Source organism: Aptenodytes patagonicus, chromosome 17, assembly GCF_965638725.1.
Source record: "Aptenodytes patagonicus chromosome 17, bAptPat1.pri.cur, whole genome shotgun sequence".
NCBI lineage: Eukaryota > Metazoa > Chordata > Aves > Sphenisciformes > Spheniscidae > Aptenodytes > Aptenodytes patagonicus.
This window is the reverse complement of record NC_134965.1, coordinates 1625020-1650263: the sequence shown is the minus strand read 5'-3', so window position 1 is coordinate 1650263 and position 25244 is coordinate 1625020. Positions and strand designations below refer to the sequence as shown.

Genomic DNA, 25244 nt, shown 5'->3' with positions numbered 1-25244 from the left:
CCAGGATTCAGCACATGACCATCTTTTCAATCCTGATGTACGTATAATGTTAAGCTCTTCTGGAAGTCCTGTACATCACTACCTAAACGGCAGATGAGATATTTTAAAAATACTTTGTCGTTGTGCCCATGGACAAACTCAGTCTTTTTCAGATGCATCCAAAGCCCAGGGGAATCGCTTGGAAGATTCACCTCTGTTACACTGCACTTCTCATTTCCTTCAAAACCTTTTCTTCTCCATTCAGATTCTCTTTTCTAAATTACTTCCCAGGACCAAAACGTGTCCAGCATCAGTCTGGTGGCCATTGCAAGGATGCCTTCAAAACCTATGAGAGAAGTACGCGTCTCCTCCTCGCTGTGGCTGTGAAACACAAGTCTTCCTTCTGACTTCTGCGAGGATGATTTCAGCTTGGATACACATGCTAAAATTCCCTGGCATGGCCTCTGCCTGGAGTTACTCAGCTGTTGGCAGTTTCCAGGCAGCTTGGAAGTGATATCAAACATCAGTGAAATACGCTCTTTTAAAATTTTTTTTAAGAGTATCCGTTCAGTGACGTGCTGTGTCTTTATTTTTCAGAATCCAGGTATTGACATTGGGGATGTTTCAGAGAGAAAAGCATTAAGGAAGAGCTTGAAGTGTAAAAATTTCCAGTGGTACCTGGACCATGTTTATCCGGAAATGAGAAGATACAACAACACCATCGCTTATGGCGAGGTAATTAAGGCTGAGCAGTCCCTTAGATCAGACTGGTAATATTTATAGCTGGTGAGTCTCTGATGAGAAATAGCCTCAAAGGAGAGGAATGTGAATCAAAACCTACTATTTGTGTATAATTATATAAATTTGTATAAATCTATTCACAGTTTCTTCTAAAAACCTATTTTGGGATTTATTTCTGATCTTGGAGACCATATACAGTAAAATATTTTAATACCTCATTTACTGAATTGACAGAAAATGATCTATATTACCCAATGACTCCGTGGATTAAGCAGCGGTATGTATATTTTTAATACATAGTTGTTTTATAAAACCCTTTGACTTAAACTCAGCCTAATTCCTTACAAGGTCTCTGTAGGATACAGTGTGTTGTCACAACAGCTTAAGGATGAGATAAAGTAAGAAGACTTAATTCAATCTCTGCTGGCTTTGAGACTGTACTGGGAATATAAAAACGGGCATTTATGGGAACTAATAATACTCTGTTGCAGTAGGTCTCATGGAATAGCGGCAGTTTGAGAAGCCTTCTTGAAGCACAGCCCGAGCACCCCAGATGGACCTTAATTTTAAGAAAGATTTATTATGAGTTACTTAATGCCTTCAATCTAAAACCCCCCAAAAAGTAGTATTTTCAAAGGCATGATGGCAGTTGCCCTACATGGGGAGCCTGGAGAGAGGACACCTCTGCGTTAACAGACCTGGTGGCTGGGGTTCAGCGGCCATTTGGCTTTGTAGCATGAACCCAGCACTTGCCTGCTCCCTCCGAAGTGTGTCCTTCAGTACTTGACAGCTGGTTTGCCATCTCTGCATCTCCTCCTGCATCCCCACAATGATTCGAAGGAGCTCCTTGTGCTAGCTGGGCTTTTTTCCCTGCCTTGAGATTTCCATGAAATACAAGCAATTCTGCATTGATTTCAGGCTCCTGGCAACATGCTGACGGCAGTCTAAAAATATGTTTGTTACCACCACACATGACCGAACACAAAGAAAACTGTGTTCAGGGAAGTTGGCTCCTTTGAATGGTGATTATTACATAAAAGCAGTCATCATTAGGCCCTATATTTAAAGAAAACATATGGCGCACTAAACCTTTCTCTGCCTGATTATGCCCACTGATATAGCACTGTATATTCTTTCTATAGCAAGAGAGGCTAGAGACATTGCTGCACATCAGTTTATTGCTTATCTCCGAAGAGACAGGGCCATATAACTCTGCACTTTTTATTTCTTACAGCTTCGAAACAACAAGGCGAAAGACGTCTGCCTTGACCAGGGCCCGCAGGAGAACCACACAGCAATATTGTACCCGTGCCACGGCTGGGGACCACAGGTGAGGAGTTACTCTGCTGGGACCGCGCGTGCCGGGAGCAGGCGGTACCTGGCAGAGGCTGAACGGACAGAGGACAGAGTATGGATGTGCAAGGTGTCTGTTGGCTTCTCTCTCAAATGTATAAGGCCCAGCTTCTTGTTAAAAATACCTCAGATATAAAGGTGCATTTTCCCAGCTACTCTTAGAGTAGATATTTCCTGGATTACCATAATCATGCCAGAGCTGCAAGTAAAAGCATAATGTGAAAAAATCTCCCAGATGAGGGTAAATAATGCTGAAAGCAAATAGCCAATGAGCAGAGCAGAGCGTACACAAGCAGAGCATTTTAAAACGTTTCCTTTCTCTTTCACCCAGCAGAGTAAAAACGTACCAACTGGGTAAAGAAAACGAACAGCGCTTTTTAACGGGATGATAGTTAACCGTTTCAGCTTGGCTGGGATTTACCATAGCATTAGTTTTCTGGCAGTCCTTTTGCCTCTCCAAAAGTTTTGGAGCAACCCAAAAGCTTCTTATCCTAATTTTAAGCTTATTCTAGATTAAAAATCATCATTCCAAGATTCACTCTAAATCTCATATCTTTTAGAGGATTGGTGGATGTGTCAAATACTGAAAGTTAGTGATGATGAACTAATTCAGCCTGTTCTGTAGTTTTATCTCTTACCACGTTTTAAGAAGAAAGCAGCACAGGAACGTTGCTGGTTCGATCACCGCAAAGTTGAAACAAAACGGGGTACAACACTAGCTCTGTTGCCGCTGGCATCTATTAAACCAATGGCAGACTCTAAGCTGGACTTTCAGGATCTGCAGCTCCAGGGATCATTTACCCAGTTCCCCACTAACTTGTCCTGTCTGTTTTTCTCTTATCTCTGCCCATATCCTCACTTCAGTATTTTGCCTAAATCCTATGATTTCCTTTGTGTTTTTCTTTCTGTATGCCTAGTGGTCATCACCTCATCATGCAAGTCCCTTAGCACAATGTCCTTTCCTACAATCTTTAGGGAGAAAATAGGACAAATTTTCCTTTAGGTCTGGAAGTGGAATGGCCATCTTATGACACATGGGGTTTTCAAGAATTACAATGTGATTTTTAGGTTTTCTTTCATTACCAAAATCATGCCTGACCTCCCTAAAGCCACAGAGTAGCAGCACTTGTTCTTCTGGCATTTTAGCTCTATCCAGTGAGGCCCTGGGTGCTTATCATCAGGATTTGATGGATGTATCTGACTTCAGCCTCCTGCTTTCGTTTACGTTTCCCATGTAAATGCTGTGGCTATCTATATTGGAAATTTAGCTGAGACAGGGAGGTTGCAGATGATGGGCTCTACCATCACTGTGCTTGCATGGTGTGTAGTGGCGATGGGTGGAAACAGGGATAAACTCCTCTGTGACAAAGCTGTCTCTTCTGTTGCTTTTCTTTTCTCTTTGTCCATGCTCATTGCCAGACTCGGAAATATTTCCCTGTTACCTTCTCTGGATCAGCCACATTTGTACTGAAGGGGTTTTATCTACTGATTTGCTTAGAAATTGAGGCAAAACTGTATCTAAAAGCTGTCCAAACACCAAGTTTCTAGGCTGAAGCCATTATCCACATTCTCTCAAAAGAAGTCGAGATGTGCTGCAGGAGGAGACCCATGGCACCTCACACGGTGGGGTAGGTCCTGCCTGTCGCTCTCCATTGCCAAGAGGACAAGTCTTACACTGGAAGTTTAACATTGATTTGGGTGAGGTTAGGTGAGACAGTCCCATCCCAGCTGTGCCCGGATGCTGAGTTAGGTACATTTAAGGTATAGACAGAGATTTCTTTTTATTTGCAGGACGACAGTCTGTCTTTGCGTGTTTTAGGGAAGACCTGCCCTCTCACTGCATGTATTCTGCTCGCTGTGCTATATGGGCTGTGTTCTTCCCTTACCCAGTGAGGCAGCCCTGGCTTGTCATTCCACCATTTTCTGTCTTGGCATCATGATGTCTATTACTCTGGCATTGGCCGTGCCTTCCAACAGCCTATTTTAACATCACGACACCAAACCAGAGCTGTCAGTGCTGGCAGATGACACGGGGTTTAGGCTGAGAACTGCTGGATGGGCAGAACCACGTGTCTAAAGCGTTGTGAGCACCTAAGTTGAAATTACTGCACAACAGCAAACTGCTGTGATGAAGCAGCACAGGAGATGACACGGCAATGAGTAAAGACTCAAATCCAGGCCACTTGATGAACTCCAGTGTTTGACAGATTTACTGGGCCATCAAAGGCAAGTTACTGTATGAAACCTTCATCTCAACCCAGAAGTGCATAAATTACATAGAAGTGCTCAACACCAGTGGTTGAATTCCTGCTCCCAAGAGCTCTGTAAGCCTGCCCTGCACCTCTGCTCCAGGGTCACTGGGATCTCCGTGCAGGTACAGAGAGAGGAAACTTCTGGTTCCTTCATGACGTTACAGAAGAAAGCTCAGCACTGCGGCTGCATTCATTAAGACCAAAACTGTGAAATATAACATAATAAAGACCATCCCATTAAGTGCCTGCAGGTATTTGCATAATAAAACCCTGCCTGTGAAAATTTCTCCCACGAATCAGAAAGGAGAGCAGGAAGAGGAAGAAAAGTGCCCCACCAGACAGCAGGGCTTCCCAACATGTTTGAGGTAATTTATTTATTGAGCAGATTTCCAATTTCAGCATCAGAGCTTTCCAGTTGAAACAGAGGCTGCTGCGGCTGGTTTGCTGGCTCCAGCTGCGTTCTAGCCCATGATGGGTTGTAGCACGTCTTGGATTCGGGTGTCTTTTTTTTGACTACCCGAATATTGAATACCTGCGTGAATACCAGAGATATGTAAACTCGATCTTGAAAACAGAACTTTCTTTAATCCATTGGACATTACAGATAATAGTCTAGCTCCTTCACACTGCTTGTGCAGCCCATACGTGGGAGGAGGTCTTTAGGAGGCAGGGAAGTGCCCCAACTGCTGCTTTTCAGGTGGGAAACACACATTAGAGTTCACAGCAAACTCTTGTAGCCATTCCCTGGGGTCTGGGAACATGTGATCCCATTCCTGGTAGCTTTCCTGAGGTAAGATCTGATTTTTTTTGTCACATCTTAATGATTAGCTCATCAAATCTGGCTGAAAACCTGGAGCATTCATTAATCAGGGCTTAGCAAGATGTGGTGTCAGTTCTCTGTTCTATCACAGGCCTCAAATATGACTTAAACACATCTCTCTTAATTCTTCACCTGCAAAATGTGCCTCATTGGCATGAGGGTGAGTTGAAGATTGAGATGGAGCAAGTGGGGATGTAGAGCTGTAGGGCACTGCAGCTGTGGCAGCCTTAGTGAGTATCTGGGGGTCCAGCAAGCTCAAGGAGGTTCATTTTCAGCTAAAAAAATGTATAGTTCAAATGATGGGAATGCATAAAGAGCCCATTCTGACAATGTGGTCAGCCTGGGCTTTCCAGGCTCAGCAGGACTAAGTAATCCCAAAGCTCATCTGAGCCTGAACTGCAAAATTCAGGAGCCACCTGAGCCTAGGAACTGGCCGTGGGAGTCCTTCAGGGTATGGACAAGTCTCACATTGGTTTATCCTTGACTTTAAACAAAGATCAGTCAACTGTGGCTGATCGAGTCACTGCTAAATGTAACCTAGCTGTTGCTTAAACGCACACAATGTTTTTCTTAAATAGCACAAACTGCCTTTTGGACTTTCTGGATGGAAACTTAAGTGCATTATAGTATGAGAAACTGGATTAGCCTGACATTGTCTGCTAACCCTGGGCTTTAAGATGAATTGCTAAAAGCAGGTTAGTTATTTTTTTCCTCAGCTTTTTTGTGATTAGACTTAACGATGTTTTCTTTTCCTACCTGATGTTCTGAAGTCATTGCAGTGCTGCTGGCTCCCTTCAGCTCGCCTGTCACGCAAGCTCAGCGCAAATTTTTCTTCTTGGTCTTCCACCTCCACATTGTCCCTTCCCTCTCCAGCTGAGAGCCAGTTCTTGGCAGTTCTTTTGTTTCTTGATACATGCAATTAGTTTAACTCCTTGAAAATGCTTTTTAGAAGTAGTTATCAGTGAGTGCAGAAGCTTTGAAATTAGCCTTTTGCAGAAGCATGGGTGCCGCACAAAAGAAATTGGACTTTCGCTACTACTGTTTAATTAATGGGCTGCATGTTGTAATTTATTGCTGGGAATATAATTAGAAGTAATGTAAATACTTTGTTCAAATAGCTTGCTTGTTTTATACATACATATATAAATATAGATAAAAAAACCACAAGGAGTTGCAATTCCTTTTGAGTTGTTCAGCGTCCAAAAGCACACACAGTGGTGCCTGTGCTCAATGATCATGTAGTGCCCTAAAATCTTCACTTCTCTCCTTGATACTGTGGCCCATCACATACGTGTTTAAATGCATTTCACAATTAAGGAGCAGGTTCCTCGGCTGCAGCGAGCGAAGGTAAGGTGTAGGCTCCCTGCTGGCATTTTAATGACACGAGGGCAGCGGTGTCTTGGGTCCTGTTCCCTGCCACGCCGGGTAATGTTGGGATTTTGTTGGAAGGAAGTCCTCACTCTTTCATCCACGCTCTTCCATCCCTACACCATGCTGCTGTCTGCTGTGGCTGCTGTGTATCTGTAGATGAGCAGCCCAACGCAGAGAGAGGGGGAAACGACCTACTCTCCAGGGACCAATTTGTCCCATTCAAGGCAGGGCAGTTTGTATTATATCTTGAGTTTCTGCTCTCTCTGTTGATGACTGCTAATGGGTTTAAGCTAAGCATGTAGCATTGAGATGGATGCAGTTAGGTGCGATGGACCCCATACCTAGCACTGAATTTGGATGAGGTCTTGGCTTTTGCTTGCAGCACCTCTGTTGTAGCATCTGTCAGTGGGGGAAATTTTTGTGTTTTTCTCTTGTTTGACCTTTCGCTTTCCGTTCTCCCTGCTTTCATCCACTTCCAGGTCAAATCATTATCAGATTTCATGGTGAAGTATCCTTTTATCCTGTAATTGTATTGAGCCTGCTCTTGGATTTTTTTCTTCCTGATGGCTTCATCTTTTAAGCGATACATCATGAGAACACCTTGTCGTAATGATGTATCACACTAATAATATAGTAATACCTCACTGGAGTGACAGAACTATGGTGATATATTAACGTGATAGAAAGCACTATAATGCTATAAAACTTAAGATAATGTTCACCCAGCAGAGCATTTCATTTAATTATAGGATAAAATATGTTTTGCCCATTTAAGCATCAGAACTTGGGGACAAAGCCATCAATACTGAGATCATCCGGGACACTGCAGTATCAAGGGTGACAAAATAGCACATCAGATTAAATTGTGTTAAAAAGAAAATACTGTGCGCTTTACTTATGGTTGCTAATTGATGATCTGCTCAGTGCAGAAAGGAAGCTAAACAACACTAAACTATTTTCCAATAGAGTCAATGAAGGTCATCAAGGCTTTTATTTCCCAGGTGCTAAACTGTCTAATTAACTTTCTCCCATCCCCGAGATGAAGCCAGCCAGAAACAATAATCAAAGAAGATGTATTGGTGGTACAAGTTTCCCGATGGGAGACCAGCCCGAGAGATGGAGCGGGCACATGTGCGGCCGCGCGCCCCTCCGCTCTCCTGGCATCAGCGGGGGCTGCGGGTCTCCCCCTGGGGCAAAGCAGCCCCCCAAAGCGGTGCCTGAAGGTGGGGGACTTTGCAAGGTGCAGTTTTACCCGGGATGCAGTTTTACCTGGAAAGGTGTTTGTCAGAGGCTGTGGGTATGAATGCGTGTTTCTCTCTGGGGATGTGGCTTTGGGCCACTTACACTGGTTAAGGGGTTTAAGACCTCATCAATATTAACCACTTTTAAACGGGTAACTTGTTAATATTTTCAAACTGTTTTTCTCTGGTCCTTCCTCTTGGTCATTCGATTTGTTTCTTGTCCTGTGCCAGGCTGGGTAATTCCTTCAGGCATTTCCTCAGGCTGGTACCTCCATGTTTGTCTTTTTCCTGCTGGATTGGCCGTATCCTTCACAGTTCGTTCAGCTCTTGCCTGGCTCGGTCTGTTTTCTGGAGGCTGACAAACCTGCTTAACAGGCAACGAGATGTAGGACAGATCACTTTAAAGGAAAACATGTATTTTTAGGGCAAGTAGAGCCGAATTTAAACTCAGATGACTTCAGTGATTTGCCTTTCCACAAAGCCAGGAAAACATGGTGTTGTTACATTAAATACCACTGGATTTAACTGGTTATACAATGTGGGCTGTCATTAACTTCCTGTGACTGGACTGCACTTCGGCAAAACCTCCTTCTTCATCAATAAAATAATTTCTCTTGAAAAAAGACAAACTTTTATTATCTTTAAGCACCGTGAAGACCGTGTGAGGAAATCATTGGTGACTGCAAAGCAGCCATGGGATCTCCAAGAGAGTAGCCTTGTTCAGACACTTGCTGACGTAGGCAACGTTTTTGGGGTGGTTGGCAATGAAAGAATCAAGAACAGGAGGGACAATCCTTACGAAACGTTTGAGAGGAGAAAACCGATGTGGTCCAATAGGAGAACATTTGGTGGAAGAGCCTTCCCAGGTCCTGTGGGAAGAGCTCACCTGGCTGTGCTGTGAGGATGAGGAGGAGTGGGGAAGAGCACGAACTTCAGGTGGTGCCAGGTGGATTGGGTACACTCCTGGGCAAGACGGCAGGATTTACACAATTACGTCGCTAAGACTCCCAAACACGGTGCCCAAAGAAGGAGCATATTGAAATCCTGCTCATGGCAGGCCCTTCTCGTGCTCCCCTGAGCCAAGGAGTGGTGTTACCCCGGGGGTATTTTGCACTGATGCTGAATATCCCTATGAGCACTTGCAGTATTGATCAGGCAGAAACCTCTCACTATTTCATCTTGTTCATTCAACTTTCATATGTAGCCGAAGGATAAGTTCTCATCATCCGCCTTTCCCAGAGATCATCATCTGGGGCTGTGCTGGCAGTCTTGAAGCAGGCAACTTTGCTTGAAATGCTGAGTTGTTGAGTTGGTGAATTGCTGCAACCACTCAGAAGGTTTTAATAACAACGGCAGGTGTAATTTACTGATATTATAAAGCATTTGTATGGCATCTTCAGTTTCTAAGATAGACTCAGGTCTTACGTGAGCGCACTGTCTGGAGCTGCTATTTAAAATGTTGGTCAGTGCAGCACGTGGTGATGAGACAGAGACGCTTCCCATCTCATCTATTACCAGGCAAAACCAGACAGAAAGCACCAGCCAGGCTGCAGCTACGCTCCCCACAGCTGCCTGTGGGGCCATCTCGAGCATCAGCCTCTGCTCTGTGTTTTCTCCCCTTTTATCGCTCAAGAAAGACCCATGGGCGGCAGGATCGGTGCTTCACTGCAGGACTCCCATTTACCCGAGTGCTTCACCCCCCACTGCCACCCTGTGGTTGAGACCCCTGGCTGCCACGGCGGGCTCGCTCTGGAGAGGAGCAAAATAACAAAAGAAGAATTAAGGCATCAGAGGCAAAATATCCCAAAAGACAAAAATTCTGTAAATGTCTTAGGAGCGCAGTGGAGCTTGCACTTGCAAGTTAGATGGGATTTTTTGGGAATAGTCACCCTCAGGCTTGACGGTTGGACAGGCTTGAAGGCTGGAACGGCTGCTGCTGAGGCTCCGCTGCACTCAGCAGAGTAGATCAGGTGTTAGGCAGTGTGCTAGATCCAGACACGTGTTTGGGGCTTTATTTATCTGGCTATACATAGATGACACATCTAATAGATGCACTTAATGCATTTTTCATAATACCCGTGTTTGTTCTTCAGCTCATTTTGTCTCTCTCCAGCCCCCGCCCTGCTCCCTTTCTCGGGAAAGATTTGATTTTTGCTCTGCTTATTTTTCCCACCACATTAGGCGATAACATGTAAGAGCAGAAATCATGTTGCCTTGTGGGCATTAGGCCAACTGTCTGAACACAAGCTGCCAAATGTCATTAAAAAAGAAAGTGTCTAGAGCACTAATTATGTACGTGGTAGGAAACATTTTGGAAACAGGAGAAGGAAAGTAACTTGCACTGCCCATTTGGGACCTCTGGATGATTTCTTCTGTCTGTCATGGAGAGGGCTTGTCTTTTTTTGTCTTTCCTTTATATACCTCTTTCTTTTTGCAAGGCAAGCAGCCTCATTTTCTGTGTTGGTGCTCAAATACTAATTCAGATGAGTTGCGTGGTTAAAAACACGCTGTCAGGCTGAGAGCACTATCTTGCTCGAGGCTTGGCTCATCAAAACATCAAACGGCTAAAAACAAATAATGTGAATCTGAGCCTTCAGCTGGGCTGGAGGTGCCCAGGGGGGTCATTCCCAGGTTGTTCCAGACTCGTGCGCAGGGCAGCTCCCTTGCTGGGAGCCTGGCACAGCGTGGGCTGAGCTCGGTGGTGGATAGGATCCCCATCCTGTGGTTGGGAACCCTGCGCCTGGGGGAGACGGTGAATCGGTGGGAGGAGGAGGAGGTGATGGTTACGACTTTAAGCGCTGCAGGCTGCCCTCCTTTCCACCCCTTCTGCGCCAGCACAGCAGTTTGGGGGGGAAATTACCGTAAAGCTAAAGAGACGTTTACTGTTCTGCACCATCTTGCAAAGGGCTTTGGGGGAGCAGAAGAGCAGATCCTGCACCGGGGGGACGGGATGGGGCAGCTTTGCCCTGCGCTAGCATCAGCTGTATGGTGTGGGCTGCTGCAGCTGAATCTGCCTGGGGGTGAATACCTTTGGCAAAGGGACTTCAGTGAGATGTGAAGTAGCAGAGGTCTTCTTTTGATACACAACACCTTGGCTAAAAGCATAACTCCGTGACCAGCTGGGAGCAAAGCACACTCATCCTTGGCACCCATCCCAAGGAAGACGGGCAGCACGGGGGCAGCCAGAGGATTCGGCACACCTGTACCTGCAACCAGCATCACTGAGGGAAGGCAAAATCGCCTTCAGGCACCGTAACTGTATCTGTGGTTACTAGTTGGAGTTGGACCCTGTTACATTGTTTTAACTTGATTTTCAATGTTTAATAATTCTGACCGAGATAACCCGAACTCCCAGTGTGATTTACTGTCTCTTTTTAAGCATCTGGGTCACAGATACACTCAGTTAATTAACGTGCTGAATACTCCTTATTTGTCTGCTGGATAATGGATCGATTCATAATTTAAATAAGCAGCTGTGTATATCTTTCCCTTGAACTATAAAAGGCAGGCCGCTGTCGTTCATCTCTTTTCACTCCTGAATTTAAATACGTTTACGGAAATATTTTGGTGAGATTCCTTAAACACTGCAAATGGCAGAACCCTTTGTGTGTGGACCCGCCGCGGCAGCAGGGCTGTGTCGGTGCCAGCTGTGTGCTGCCTGCCCAATGGCCCCGCGAGCCATCGGCCTTGCCCGATGCTCCCAGCCTGCGTCTCCTTGGCAGCCGAGATGGGTCCCTGGGATCACTGGGCGGTCGGATGCGGGGGGTATTGCAGGGAGCTGCAATCCTAAGCCTTTGCTTCAGTGCTGAAGCATGGGGGAGATTTGGGCTTGCAACCCCAGGGAACGGGGCCAATTATATATTGGCCCCCTTTGGCTGACGTTGCTGCCCAGCTGCTGTTGGAGTTGCTGGAGGGCTGTGCCAGACATACCAGCAGCATCGTTCGCAGGCCAAAGCAAGGTTGGCTCACCAAACATGCGAGAAGCCACAGGCTGGGCCAGCATGACTGGCCAAGCCAGCTGGCTCTGGCTGAAAACCAGGGGAAATCATCCATTGCCACAGCCTACAGAGTGTTCAGGCCCAAAGGAGGCTGGAGGAGTCTGCCCCGCGATGGGTTTAAGGCTCAGAGTTATTCTTATCCCTTCCCTGTGGCTCAGCTCCTCACCTGCATCTGCAGAAAAACCCAAAACAACAAGAAAAAAAGGCTGGAGAAAGTTGGTTATTTACCTCTTGTCAGTTCTACTTTCTCTGTGCACCATCCTCACAGTTTTTTTTCTGGGGCTCTGCAAACTTGGCCTTTCCTCTATCACTTTTTAATGATGTTCTGGAAGATACTAACGGTCTTTTTCCTCTCCTTCCCTGCCCCCCAGCTTGCACGCTACACCAAGGAGGGATTCCTTCATCTCGGTGCCCTTGGGACCACGACTCTTCTACCCGATACCCGCTGCCTGGTGGATAACGTGAAAAGCCGCTTCCCTCAGCTCCTTGATTGTGAAAAGGTCAAGAGCAGCCTCCATAAGCGCTGGAATTTCATACAGGTTTGTTAGGGTCTGCCATCGATGCTGCTCCTCTGCTTCCCAAACCACGGGCTGTGGCACATCGTCTTTGGCGTGAGACAGTGTGGGACGAAGACAAAATAGTCCCATGCGACAGCAGGTGCCAGGTCCTAGGGCAGAGGGAAAAGGTTAAGAGGTATCAGGGGCAGGGACAGTATTTTAGGACAATTTCCAGTAGAAGTTTCCCTTTCTGATACTCTCAGGTGTATGTAACTTGCCCTGCCGTTAGTTTCCAGATTTTTTTGTTTCTTATAGATAATCTATGGTGAAATACATGAAAACACAGTACTTCAGTCCCAAAGCAGAGTGTAAATAATATACATTCCACAGAAGCATCACATATTCCTAACACAGGGGTACAGCCATGCTATTTAAAGGTTACAGATGTCCTTTGGTTGCTGACGTGTTAGGGATCCATGTTGTCAGTGATAAAAGTTGCTCGTTCAATTCACATTGATTATTTTAGGAATTATTTTATTGTTTGAATTGCATTACCACTCAGCTAAGCGCTGTGCGCTTTCCAGCAATGCACAAGGACACAGCTGCACTCCTGGGCAGCGCACAGTCCTGGCTTGCTTCACAGGCAACCCCATGTCTTTAATTTTTTTAATATTTTCCCCATATCCTGTAATTTTAGAACGGTGCCATCCTGAACAAGGGAACGGGACGATGCTTGGAAGTGGAGAACAGGGGAATGGCTGGCATCGATCTGATTCTTCGCAGCTGCACAGGACAAAGGTGGACGATTAAAAATTTCATCAAGTAAAGGGTGAAAGAGTCAGAGGAGTTTGACTCGAAACACAGCTGACTTGGACTGATCCGGCTGGACTCCTTTGGAAAGGATGAAATATCAAAACAGAGCTTTATTCATGTTATTAGGAGAGGACATGGGGGAAATGGGCATTTGTGTCTTTTTATTTTTATTGTATATTAGTCTCCCACAGCTGATTCCAACTGTGTGAAATTGGGTCAGAACTGCTATTTTCTTCTGACAAGCACTCTGAAAGGTACCACTTATTTCTGCTGGAATGACTGTAATAAGCTCATGCAGTCTTGTGAGCATTTTACTGACAGGGAATTGTTGCTTTCCCAGATGACTCCAAGCACTCCCAAAGGGCCACGTAGATTTGCACCACGATCGGAGTCGAGAGACCCTGGATATACCTGCCTGGCAAGAATAAAAACTTACGTGCTTGTCAGAGGAAAAGGTCGCCAAGCCCCAAATGAGCTGAGTTTGAAAGACATGGTGTTTTGCTAGGTCCTCTCTCTCTTTTCCCCTTCTTGCCCCTGCATCCAGCAGCCCCTTTCTTGAGTCTGGGAGAGGCAAAGCTCTCAGAGACACCCCGGTAGCTCCCATGGATCACAGATGTCATTGAAAAAAATCCTATTGAATAAAAACACTCATCTCCCATCGCTCCCTCTCCATCGCCCATGCGCTGCTGCGCAAGCCAGCCCATGCAGCACCAGTCCCTCCCATGGAGACCCCAAATAGGTTCCCCTTGGAAAAGACCTGGGATGTATGCCCGCCCGTTTGGGCAGTTGCCTGCCCTTTTGGGTATCGGTCAGACTCATGTGTGGTGAGGAGGGCTTGCAGGATGCTTCCTTCCCTGCAGGAGCCTGGGGAGCTGCAGATCCACTTTGCCCTCCCAGCAGAGCTGCTGGCCTGGCACTGTCCCCTTGGAGACCCACCTTCACTCTTTTTTTTGCTCTTTTCTTGTAGAAGTGAGGATGGATGTGCTGGTGTGTGCAACAGGCTGAGAGCAGGTAACGCGAGAGAAAGTCCCGCTCGGGCTTCCCTCCCATGGAGGCTGTAGGGTTTGTTTTTAAGGCATTTTTGCTCTGGATGAAGACCTTAATAATAGTAGTCTCTGTAACTTTGTAGTGGTGTAGTTCTCTTCCTGAGGCTCAAGCACACCTATTCTGCCTGGTCAGCGTGAGACTGTGGTCAAGGTCCACCCCGAACAGCGCACATTGCCGCAGTCCTTCATAGGCGATGGTGAAATAAGGAAGGGAGAGGGAGGGCAAGAGACCACTAAATGGCAGTTTGGCAGAAATTCTTGACCTTGAAGTCACTTGAGGCTTGTTAATACGGTGGGGTGATCTCACCTGCTTTTTTTGGCCCACAGTAATCTTGTCTACCAAATCTACCCAGCCATCATGGGAGACTCTTGGTTTGGGGTCCTGATGTCTGGCTAACTGGCAAAGGGAAATGTGGTCTTGCAAAGCTGTTTTACATGGATGCTAGACTAATGGGTGGATACAGGCTTCGCCCGGTGGAGAGGAGAAGCCAGCCCATCTCCTGTCCTTCTCATGGAATAATACTCTTTCTGGTTGCCCTCTGGCTAGGGTGCACTAAAATATATTAATATATGAGATGTACGTGTAAATATGTTTCCCAAAGACGGGATGTGCACAGAGTTGTTTGCTGCAGAGCACTCATGCCTGTCTTCCATTTGCATCAGGATGAAGCTACCTGGATGTTTAGCGAGTTTAATTTTCAATGCCATGCAGCAGGTTTATAACTGATGTTTTAGTAATTTATTGAACAGAAGCAGATATATTTCATTGTTCCTTCTACAGCAATGAGCATCACATAGGACTGATTGTTCATTTAGGCTTGACAAGACTTCCTCATCCATTGGGGTTGTCTCTGATTTTTTTCCCTTGCCTTCCTTAACAAAGTAAAACCTCTTAGTTGTCCTGAATTGCAAAGTAGGGAGTCAATGTAGAATTTTGCTCTCTTATTCGCTGTTGCATCATCTCTTGTGTAATAAATTTTAGCACTTACAAAACCAACATGATCACAATGTCTTTAGATGCATGATGTATTGCCCCTTACATTTGTTGCTGCCTTCTAAGAAAAGCAATTTACTGATGAAGTGGACTCCAGGAAAGTCTGGGGGATTTGAGACTTCACAGCTAATGGTCAAAATGGTAAAATGCCCTTTAATTGAGCAATCAGTTTGCTGTCAGTCATCAGTGGAAGCCACATATTGTTTAGTGTTGGGAAAAGCCTGCATGTTTCAGGATAAACAACCAAAAAGCCCTTGGATGTTGCCTGTGCTGTAATTCACGGTTCCCAGTTCAGCTCTAGTCCTGCCAGTGCTCAGGATGCCAACAGATGGGCTTTGTCAGATTTAATCGTGGTGGTATAAGGTGTCACCACCCCCAGCCTTCCATCTGCTTCAGCTGCTGGAGGTTTCTGTCCTTGTCACCGGCAGCAGAAATGAATGTGTGGCTGCACCTCGGCTACCGTAATTCACAGGACGTGCTTCAGCCACCAGGCAGGAGGGACTTGCTCTACTTAGCGCAACGGATTGTCAGCTGAAGTCACTCTGGGATGGCCACGCAGCTCCGCTCGGGAGGCAGCAGCCCCGGGCAGAAGCGGGGTGCACCACTGAGCATCTCCAGCTGCCTGGTGGCATTTGTGCTGCCTGTTGGAGGTGATGTACGTGGGCTTGGGAGCTTGCCCTCAGGCGACACAAGGCGACCTGGCGATGGGGATCCTGTTGGTGATGGGCTTTTTTGATCCTTTTAAAAAATTAAGGTTCAGATACGTGTTTCCTTCATGCTCCGTAAAGAAAGCAAATGCCTGAATATCCAAAAGGAAGGGGACGGTGGAAATGAACACTTTGCTCCAGGACCCTCAGGTGGGGCAGAAACCTTGTTGAGGTGGTTTGCCCATTCTCACTGGTGTACATAGAGTGCTTTAAAATGACTGAAAAGAAGCAGCATGAGTAAAATCAGGATTAAAAGCGAGAATTTAATCTGCTGTGTCCATGTAACTGAAGTTCTGTTCTGATATAGGTTTGTGACATGCAGAGACGATTGCCGAGGCAACGACCCAAGGTCCGCACCCTCCTAAACCGTAGAAATCTGTCTTAGAAATCTGGATCTAAATGTTGCATCTTGCGCTTATCTCTAATAATATGTTAATTGCTTTAAAAAGTGATATCGAAGTGGTTCTTATTAAATATATGATTTGAGCCTTGCCTCTTGAGTGATTTTAAAAAGATTCACTGCTGATGAGATACAGAGGCAGTCATTCTTCTCTGTTACTTATTTAATAGAAAAGTGCTGCTGTTTTAATGGAACTTCCATTTTTAAAAAGAAATGGAAATGAAGGAGAAATCAAGAGAGATGGCCGATGCAGATTAACCTCCCGTTTCATCCATCCCTGCCAGCTGCCACTCACCAAGATGATGCAGTTACATTCAAGAAGCTGAAAAGAGACGTTACATCGTAAAAAAGCATCGCTTGCAAATGCGTTCCTGTACCCAGGCCGGGTGTTTCTAAATGTAACCTGAAGCTTGGGGCACTCCTTAGACCCACTGTCTTACATCCATACTGTCCTAAAAAACAGGTTGGCCAGTGATGTGGTGTCCCTATACGGACAGCGAGGTATGGGTAGGTATATGCCCGTGCAAGGGGGAAGTGTATCTGTGGGTGCACTGTATAATAAGGGCACTGTTGCAGTTCTCCCGATGGGAGCAGCAGCTCTCCCACCCGAGCTGAGGACACAGCAGGCTGTTGCAGCATGAGGCCAGGTAAGTGCAGCCTCCAGCCTTGGGCCTGTTTGCGCAGGGCGTGGTAAATAGAGCTCCATGATGGAGTGTCCCGTTTGCAGCCACAGCTCTCTTGAAGGATGACACAAGGTGGAAACCTCTGCTCTTGTTGCGTGCATTTTACACGCTCAAGATTTTCTACGGGGAAAAGTCCAGGTTAGAGAATGGTACGATGCGATGCGCTTTACGGCAGATTGAAGTCAACAGCAAGCTCTTACTCTTTTGAAGCCTGTAGCAGGACCTTTGTGCTGCCCAGGGCAGAGAGCCAAACTTCCAGAAAGTTCCCTCTAAGCCCTCAAATGAAGTTAAACATTTTGAAGTCAAAAGTTTAACTCATGGACTCCCAATAGAAAAGCCTCTCTGCTTGATCACTGAGCAATTTGGGCACTCATCCACTGCTAATAGATACAGATTTAAGCACTCCACTATGCAGTGTGAAATTAGGCATTCTGAAATCTCCGCAGCTCGCCTTTGCAGATGAGACGCTGTCTTGCATTGGGTTGGGGAGTGGGAAAAGCGTATATGACCATTAGGAATCTCAGCTGGATTTCCAGGGACATTGGGATGAAGTATTAAGGGCCCTTCTCTGTCATTGCCTTACCAAAGTAAGCTGTAGATGGTCCTTTAAACACCAGAAAACCTTTGTGCCAGATTCAGGGACGTAAACCCTTCCAGCCCTGCCAGCCTCGTGCTGGAAAGGTGAGGGGCTGAGCTCTTCTGCATTTTTACTGAAAGGCCAAGGTCTTGTAGGTGGGCTGATCCTGTGTGATGGGAGGAGGTGGTTCCTGGAATCACTGTTCTTATAAACCAAAAAAATTCCCCAGATTATTAATGGCTTTAAACCTTCCTACAGGCAGCAGCCACACAACACGCTGAAGCCAGTGAGGTTGCTCAGCTCATTCAGGTTTTCAGCTAAGTCGGTGCTGGTGGGACCAGGATCTCAGCTGCATCTTTTGCTTAGAAGCAAAGTGACGGCATCCTTCTAGCAGCACATTCCAAACAACATAGCAGAAATGACAAGCTTGAAATCCCAGCTGAGCGTTCTCCGCTTATCCAGGATATCTTGTTGAGAGCAAGTGGGTTAAGTGTCACATCCCATGGGGATTACTGTCATAAATACCTGCCTATGTCTCAGCTGGGTGCAGCAGCTGGTGCCATCCATGGCTCCTCACCCTGGGGACGTCTCACCTATGGGCTGAGGTAGGAATTATAGCAGAAAAAAAGGGTCCGTTCCTATTTACAGGACTGCTAGTTTGGGTTACTCATGCAAGGCCCAGCTGAGACTTTGGCCCAAGTGCTTTGGGTCGTGCTTGGAGCTGAGATACCTCACGCTGGTTGTGCTCAAGGCAGTGCCATTTAATGGGAAAATAATAACCTAGGCATTAGCTCCAGGGTCTCTTAAGCTGCTGAATATTTATTTTGAAGGCATGCAAGAATGGCTACCTAGAACAGCCATCCTCATCCTCTGTGTCAAGTGTTGTTCCTCTGACAGAAGGCAAAATAACAAGAAGAAAGATTGTATAACCTGGAGAGCTTTCCAGAGGAGGAGTTTCTTACTTTATTCCCATTGGTGGCTCTGAGACGTGATGGGTAATAGCTCTCCAAATGTCTTTCCTGGCTATTGTAATTCTAGGTTTTATTGTTATAGGCAAGTTAGGCGAGAACCCGTGCAGGAACTAATTCCTTATTGCGTTCTTCAGAAATCACAGCCGGGAGGAAAATAACAGCAGAGTGGGGACAAGGTGATTTGCTGTGTTGAGATGCAGAATCGGCACCCAGCACTAAACCAGTAACAACTTCTGGCATTTTGAGAGCAGAACAGCTAGTGTGAGGATCGTTTTAGCCTTGCAAGCTCCCCCTGAGGAGGCTGGATTATTTCCCGCAGTGCTCCTCAGCACTGAAAATGTGCTTGAAGCCTTATCCTGGGAAAACAGGCCCAGGGATACAGCCCCGTGCAGCGGATGGCACAGAGCTTCCACGTGGGTCATTGGCATGTGCAGGAGCTTCCCGAGGCTGCAGAGGTGCTGAGCTGAGGAGAGGTGTGGTGACCTTGGGTGGCTGCTGGATGCCCACCCAGCTGCTCTCTCACCCACCCTCCACAACAGGACAGGGGGAGAAAATAAGATGGAAAAAGTTTGTGGGTCAGGATAAGGGCAGGGCGATCACTCACCAGTTACCGTCATGGGCAAAACAGGCTTGACTTGGGGAAAAAGAATTTATTTTAATTAAAAATGGAGCGGGATCGTGAGAAACAAAAACAAAACTAAAAACACGTTCTCCCCAACACCCCCTTTTTTCCAGGCTCGACTTCACTCTGTTGTTCCCAGCTCTTCTACCTCCTCCCCACTCCCCAGGTGGTGCAGGTGGATAGGGAGGGGGGGTTGCAGTCAGTCCATAACACCTTGTCTATGTCAATCCTTCCTCACACTTTTCCCCTGCACCATCATGGGGTCCCTCCCATGGGATAAAGTCCTTCACAAACTGCTCCAGCGTGTGTCCCACACGGGCCACGGTGCCTGCCAGAAAACATGCTCCAGCGTGGGCTCTCCATGGGCTGCAGCTTCCTTCAGGGCATCTCCACCTGCTCCAGTGTGGGGTCGTCCACAGGCTGCAGTGTGGTATCTGCTCCCCCATGGTTTCCTCCCTGGGCTGCAGGAGGACAACCTGCTTCACCATGGTCTTCTCCGCCAATTATAGAGGAATCTCTGCTCTGGCACCTGGAGCACCTCCTCCTCCTCCTCCTTCACCAACAGTATCTGCAGGGCTGTTTCTCTCACATCTTTCCCCACTCCTCTCTCTCACAGCTGCTGCGTGGCATTTTTTACCCTTTCTTGAATACGTTATCCCAGAGGTGCCACCAGCTTCACTGCTGGGCTGAGCTTTGGCTAGCAGCGGGTCCGTTTTGGAGTTGGCTGGACCCTGAGTTCGACCTTGCTCTGCCCCGTGCCCGCTTGCCCAAATGGGACCTCATGCAGCTGCTGGAGTAAAGCAAGGGATAAGACAGCTCTGGTTGTGGGAGGGAGGGATGAATTATGATGGAAAGGAGGGTTGCTCCTTGCCATTGGTGGTTTTGCAATGACTTTGAGCATCTGAGGAGCTGTTACGCCTTTGGAGGGCTTTCTGTGCATAGAGCTGGCTCCAGGCCAGGCGGTCTAGGACACTATTGCCCCCGGGTGGGGAGGGAGGCTTGGTGGGGAGGAAGACGGTGTGGGACTGACCCTTCCAGCTCAAGTCTGGCCGTGGGTCTCTACTGTGACCTGCTCTCTTTGCCCACCCTCCCCGGGCCCCCTCCTCGTCCCGCAGGGCTGTGCTGGGAGGAGGGAGGGCAGCACAGGAGCAGCGTCTGCCCCGGCGTTGCCCTCCCACGCTCTGCTTTGCCCCTCGACTCCAGTGTCATCTCACCGGTACCTTCACTCCCTTCATGTTTTCCGCTTTGGTGCTATTTTTGTTGCACTTTCCCTTTGTCTTTAGTGCTGCCTTGTCTTAGTTTTTGTGTCTGGGGCTGCCTTACATTCCCCTTTGTTCTCTGCGTGAGTTTGCTCCGTCTCTGTCCTCTCTCGTTCCTTTATTCTCCATGTGTTGTGTTTTGTTTGCTCTCTCTTTCCTTTGCTATGTCTTTTGATTGCTTATTTCCACTTCTGATTTTTTTCACTCTTTCGTATTCTTTCCTGTTTCATCTCTCTTCTTTTTTCCTCTTGCTTTGTTTTCCCCATATTCTTGTTCTCTGTCCTAGTCGTTTTGTTCTTTGTACATCATCATTTTGCTGTTTAGATTCCCCATCTACTGTTTTCCTCTCTGAGTTTGCATTTTGAGTTGGAAACTGGTCTGTGTTTCTTTCTTTAAATTTTAATCGTAGTTCCTATAATCCAGACCCTTTTTTTTCTTTTTATTGCTAATAAATAGGCATCGGCACAGCTTGTTATAGCAGCTGGTACCCCCTCTGCCAGCGCTGCAGCACAGACACAGGCTGGGTGGTGGTGATCTCGTGGCCAAAGCCATGGTTTTTCCAGACTCCAAGACCTCCCTGCCATGAGAAGGTGCAGGCAATGGGTAGATCCTGCTTTCAAGCAGCAGAAAGCCGTGGTGTCTGGGGACACGTCTCTCCGAGGTGGTGGGGTGAGCCTGTGGTCCTTTGTTGAGAGGGTCCAGCTCACTCATGCGGTGGGAGGGGGAAAGGGATTGGGGTAGATGTGAGGATATCAGGGTCTCAGGAACCTGGCTTTGCTGTAGGCTGAGATTGTCTTTTTTTCTAATAAGGAAACACGCCCAAAATACTCTACCAGACTTTATGCTACCCCAGTTGGGCTGAATGACAGCAGAAGAAATGCCCAGAGCCTCCTGTCCAGATGCCCCACAGTGGGTCAGTGGTGGGACCATAAGCATGTGGAACTTCCAGGGGAAAAGCCTGGAGCTGCATGGTGTGGAGGAAATAAAGAAAGGGAGATGGAAGACATTAGGGCCAGGTTCAGTGAGAGGGGAAACGGGCAGATACCTGGGCTGCTTGCGCCAGGATGGGCCTGTCTTTGGCCATGGGGAAGGTGCCCGACCCAGCACAGGGCCCCAGGAAGGGCCAGCCCTGCCACGCCCAGCACCTGTGCATGGGTCACCCCCGGCCCCCGCGCACGTGGGGCCGGGCTGGGAGGCACCGAGCCGCCTCTCCGTCCCCCAGGGCGGCCGTACCCGGGCCCCTTCCCCGCAGATGTTCATCCCATCTGGTCCTGAGCCACTGCTGATGGTTCATCAGTGCTTCCTCAGGCATCACCGTGCTCACTGTCAGAAATACTGCTCATGTGCCTAAGCTGAATTTTCCTGCTTGAATGGCAAGCCGGAGCCTTTCTGCCTTCCCCAGCCCCGACAGGGAGGCTGGATGGATTTTTTTCCTTCTCCTATTCCCTGTGTCGTGTTTCTTCTGGTCCAGAAAAGAGCGAGCTGGGGCTCTTTCATGCTTCCTAGCCCAAAAGAGGCAGCTCCCTCTTGCTCATCCATGACCGCTGGAGCCAGGAATCGCTCCACGCTTGCTGCAGAGAGGCTTCACATATCCCAAACCCTCAATGGGAGGTGACAGCAAGAGACCATCCAGCTGTTGAGCATGTGACCCACTGGCCTGGGACTGCCAAGTGAAAGCTTGGCCTCAACATAAATCATAAACTCAATTAATTATAGGCAATCTGTAGGGCAAGGTCACAGTCTCACATTTACTTTCCCACTAGGATAATTTAGTTGACCTCCTCTGTTTAAGTGTAACGGCTCCCGCTGAGCTGCTTTGTTGCAGTTGATAGCAAGATAATTATAATCCCATCAGTGGTTAAACTGTTTCAATAGGCAAAAGACACACTCTTCAGGCCTTTGATAGATATCTAACAGCTCCCAGAGATTTGATATTAATCAGCTGCTATCTCTTGACTGCTGGGAGGCAAGTGATCACTGACAATAGCAGGCGAGGGAAAACATGACTTTTCTGAGATGCGCATTTAAAAAAAATAATGCTTTGCAAGGAGTGTGCTCACGGGCTGAATGCCGGAGCTGGCTGTTAACTGTTCCTGCTTGCTTCGCTACAGAAGCAGCCTCAGAGCTGGAAAAGCAGCTAGAAATCTTGCTCCCAGCCCTCGGTGATCCCGGTTAGCACCAATTTCCTTTTACTGCAGGTGAAGCGATGTGAATGAGAGTGTCTGCCCATTGCAATCAGAGGAAGGGGGGATTTTGTCGTTAGTCTTGCATGAATTATTTAACGGTTGGAGTTGCAAGGTGAGGCGTGAAAAATGCCGGTTAAAATGTTACTTAATATTTGATTGCATACAAAATCAAGGCCCCCATAGTATTTGAATCCTTCCTGGGAAAAGGTGGCAGGTAAAACGTATTTATTACTCGAGCCTTGAAACCAAGGCTTTAAATCAAACAAGCTGCTTTTCATGTTTTAATGAATGATTCCTCCCATGCTGCAAATTTGTGTGTGAAATTATGAAAAATAATAAGCTCATCCATTCCACTACAATTTTGCTGTTAAACTGCAATGAGACAGACAATCCAGCCAATGACGCTAATACTGTTCTTCGCAAGAAGTCAGCCATGCTGAGGGTCTTTGAGCATGAACCTCTTCCCGCTCCCATCCCGCAGAGCAGGGACACGGTTTTTCCCTGCATGCTTGGGATCTTAACCCATGGCATTGCATCCTGTAATATGTCTCCTTAAAAGACTGGACTTCTGTGAGACTCCGAATAGCTGAACAGTGTAGAAAAAGTGTAATTGTTTTCCAAGGAGGGTTTTCATTTTTTTAATTTTTAATCTGGTTAGGAGTGCACAGAGTTCTGTTGGGTTTTGCTTTAATTATTGTTATTTGTGTGTAAACATACAGAGAGATTGTTGTAACCATTGGCCTGGAAAACTACCTAGGAGGTATTTGCTCCTCGCTGCAGTGTTTAACATTTCATGACTGTTATTTTTCAGCTTCACTGTATGCAACATGCTCCAGCTGTTTATTACGAGAGACCCCGCACGCCCCGAACAACGTGGGTGTCCCCGTGCTGGGAGCTGCGTGAAGCATGGCGAAGGAGGCGGCTGAAACATCTGAGATGAAGGATGGAGACAGGGAAGAATATTTGGGCATGGGCAGGGCAGAGCTGTTTCTGCTCTGAGGCTGGGGAGAAGACTGCGGGCAACGCGCCTGCCTGTGCCCCTGCCTGTCCTGGGTGCCGATGCCCATCCCAAGAGCCAGAGAGGAGGCAGAGCGCTTTATTTGTTTGCTAGATTTGGGTTTCTTTCTCTTGCTTTGCCATCTCCTGGAGCGAGACGGCTTTCTAAATATCACAGAGCAGCTGGTCTGAGGTGCTTCATGTTTCGGCTACATTTGTGCCAACCTCTTATGTGGGCAAGCAGTGTGGCATGCTCTTGTCTCCTGGTTTTGCCAGAAAGCCACTACCTGTCCGCTTTGCAGCGAGGCTCATGTGGGACCTCCACCAATGCCTATCGTGTGCTCCAGCAGCGCTGGCAGCTACCTCGTAGCTGCTCCTCTCTCCCAGGCAGCCCTGGGAAGGTGCTGGTGCTCAGTGCTTGCCCGGAGACCACTCCTTGCCCATGGGGCTGGTGCCACCCAAGTGCAGGCCTTTCCCCGTGTCCCAGGGCAGTGCTCAGGGCAGAGCCCTCTACCCCTCCTGCACGCTCACATCTCCTTCCTTGAAGGGAAACATGCTGCGGTGTATGCACGTAAAAAAAAAAAAATAATAAAAATAATAAAAAAAATTCCCCCAAGCATGTTGGACATCACAGGTGCAAGAGGAGCACTTTGGTGAGGTAAAGAGGATGGGTGTCCTCGCTGGGGAGCCGAGTCCCTGATGGGTGCTGCATCGTCAGCCGGAGCAGTGACAGCGGGAGGGCAGCAGCCACATGCAGGCAGCGTGGGGTGGCCCATGGTGGGGTGCTGCCCGTGCCCCAGTGTCCCGTGCGGGGTGTGAGGCCTCGGGAGGAGAAGGAAAGACAAGTAAGGTGTGTGAAGGCAACACCGGCAAAGTGTGATGGGTTTGGCACCCTGGCTGGGTAGCAGCAAGAGGTGTCCGGCCAGTCCCCGCGTGCAGCCCGGTGGGGTGATGCTCTCCTGCAGCGTGTCTGAACCCCACGGGGCTCACGCAGTGAAATGTTACCCGCATGGAGGGTGAAGCGGTGGGTCAGTATTTTGAATTTTCTGCTTCCTTTAAAGCCCCACCACGGCAGCGGGGCGGCTGTGCCTGCAGGGGCAGAGGGGCAGCGGGAGGGAGCCCTGCCCTGCGTGGGCACTGCTGAGCCAGAGACCAGCGGCACGGAGCAGAAAGCTGCTTCCCCAGTGCCACCTTGTGCCTGAAAACCAAACAAACAGCCCGGCAGTTTTGCAGGATTAAAAAGCACAGGGTGATGGCAAGGCTGTGAGCAGGCCAGGACTTGCCTATGGGGCTAGCAAATCCCAAATCATAGAATCATAGAATCATAGAATCATTAAGGTTGGAAAAGACCTCTAAGATCATTGAGTCCAACCATCGACCCAACACCACCACCCACTAAACCATGTCCCTAAGCGCCTCATCTACACGTCTTTTAAATACCTCCAGGGATGGGGACTCAACCACTTCCCTGGGCAGCCTGTTCCAATGTTTAACCACTCTTTCAGTAAAGAAATTTTTCCTCACGTCCAATCTAAACCTCCCCTGGCGCAACTTGAGGCCGTTTCCTCTCGTCCTATCGCTTGTTACTTGGGAGAAGAGACCGACCCCCACCTCGCTACAACCTCCTTTCAGGTGGTTGTAGAGAGCGATGGGGTCTCCCCTCAGCCTCCTTTTCTCCAGGCTAAACAACCCCAGTTCCCTCAGCCGCTCCTCATCAGACTTGTTCTCCAGACCCCTC

At 47.7% G+C, this 25244-nt stretch overlaps 1 protein-coding gene across 1 annotated transcript in view; it reads left to right on the top strand.

Moving 5' to 3' along the window:
* GALNT17 (polypeptide N-acetylgalactosaminyltransferase 17) overlaps window positions 1-16298 on the top strand; it is a 226719-nt gene extending 210421 nt beyond the window's left edge. Inside the window, exons 8-11 of the mRNA XM_076354461.1 lie at window positions 577-714; window positions 1955-2050; window positions 12127-12294; window positions 12950-16298. Coding sequence (XP_076210576.1) covers window positions 577-714; window positions 1955-2050; window positions 12127-12294; window positions 12950-13078 — 531 coding nt within the window. The 3' untranslated portion in view covers window positions 13079-16298. The remainder of the gene's footprint in view (window positions 1-576; window positions 715-1954; window positions 2051-12126; window positions 12295-12949) is intronic.
* Window positions 16299-25244: the final 8946 nt, after the last annotated feature.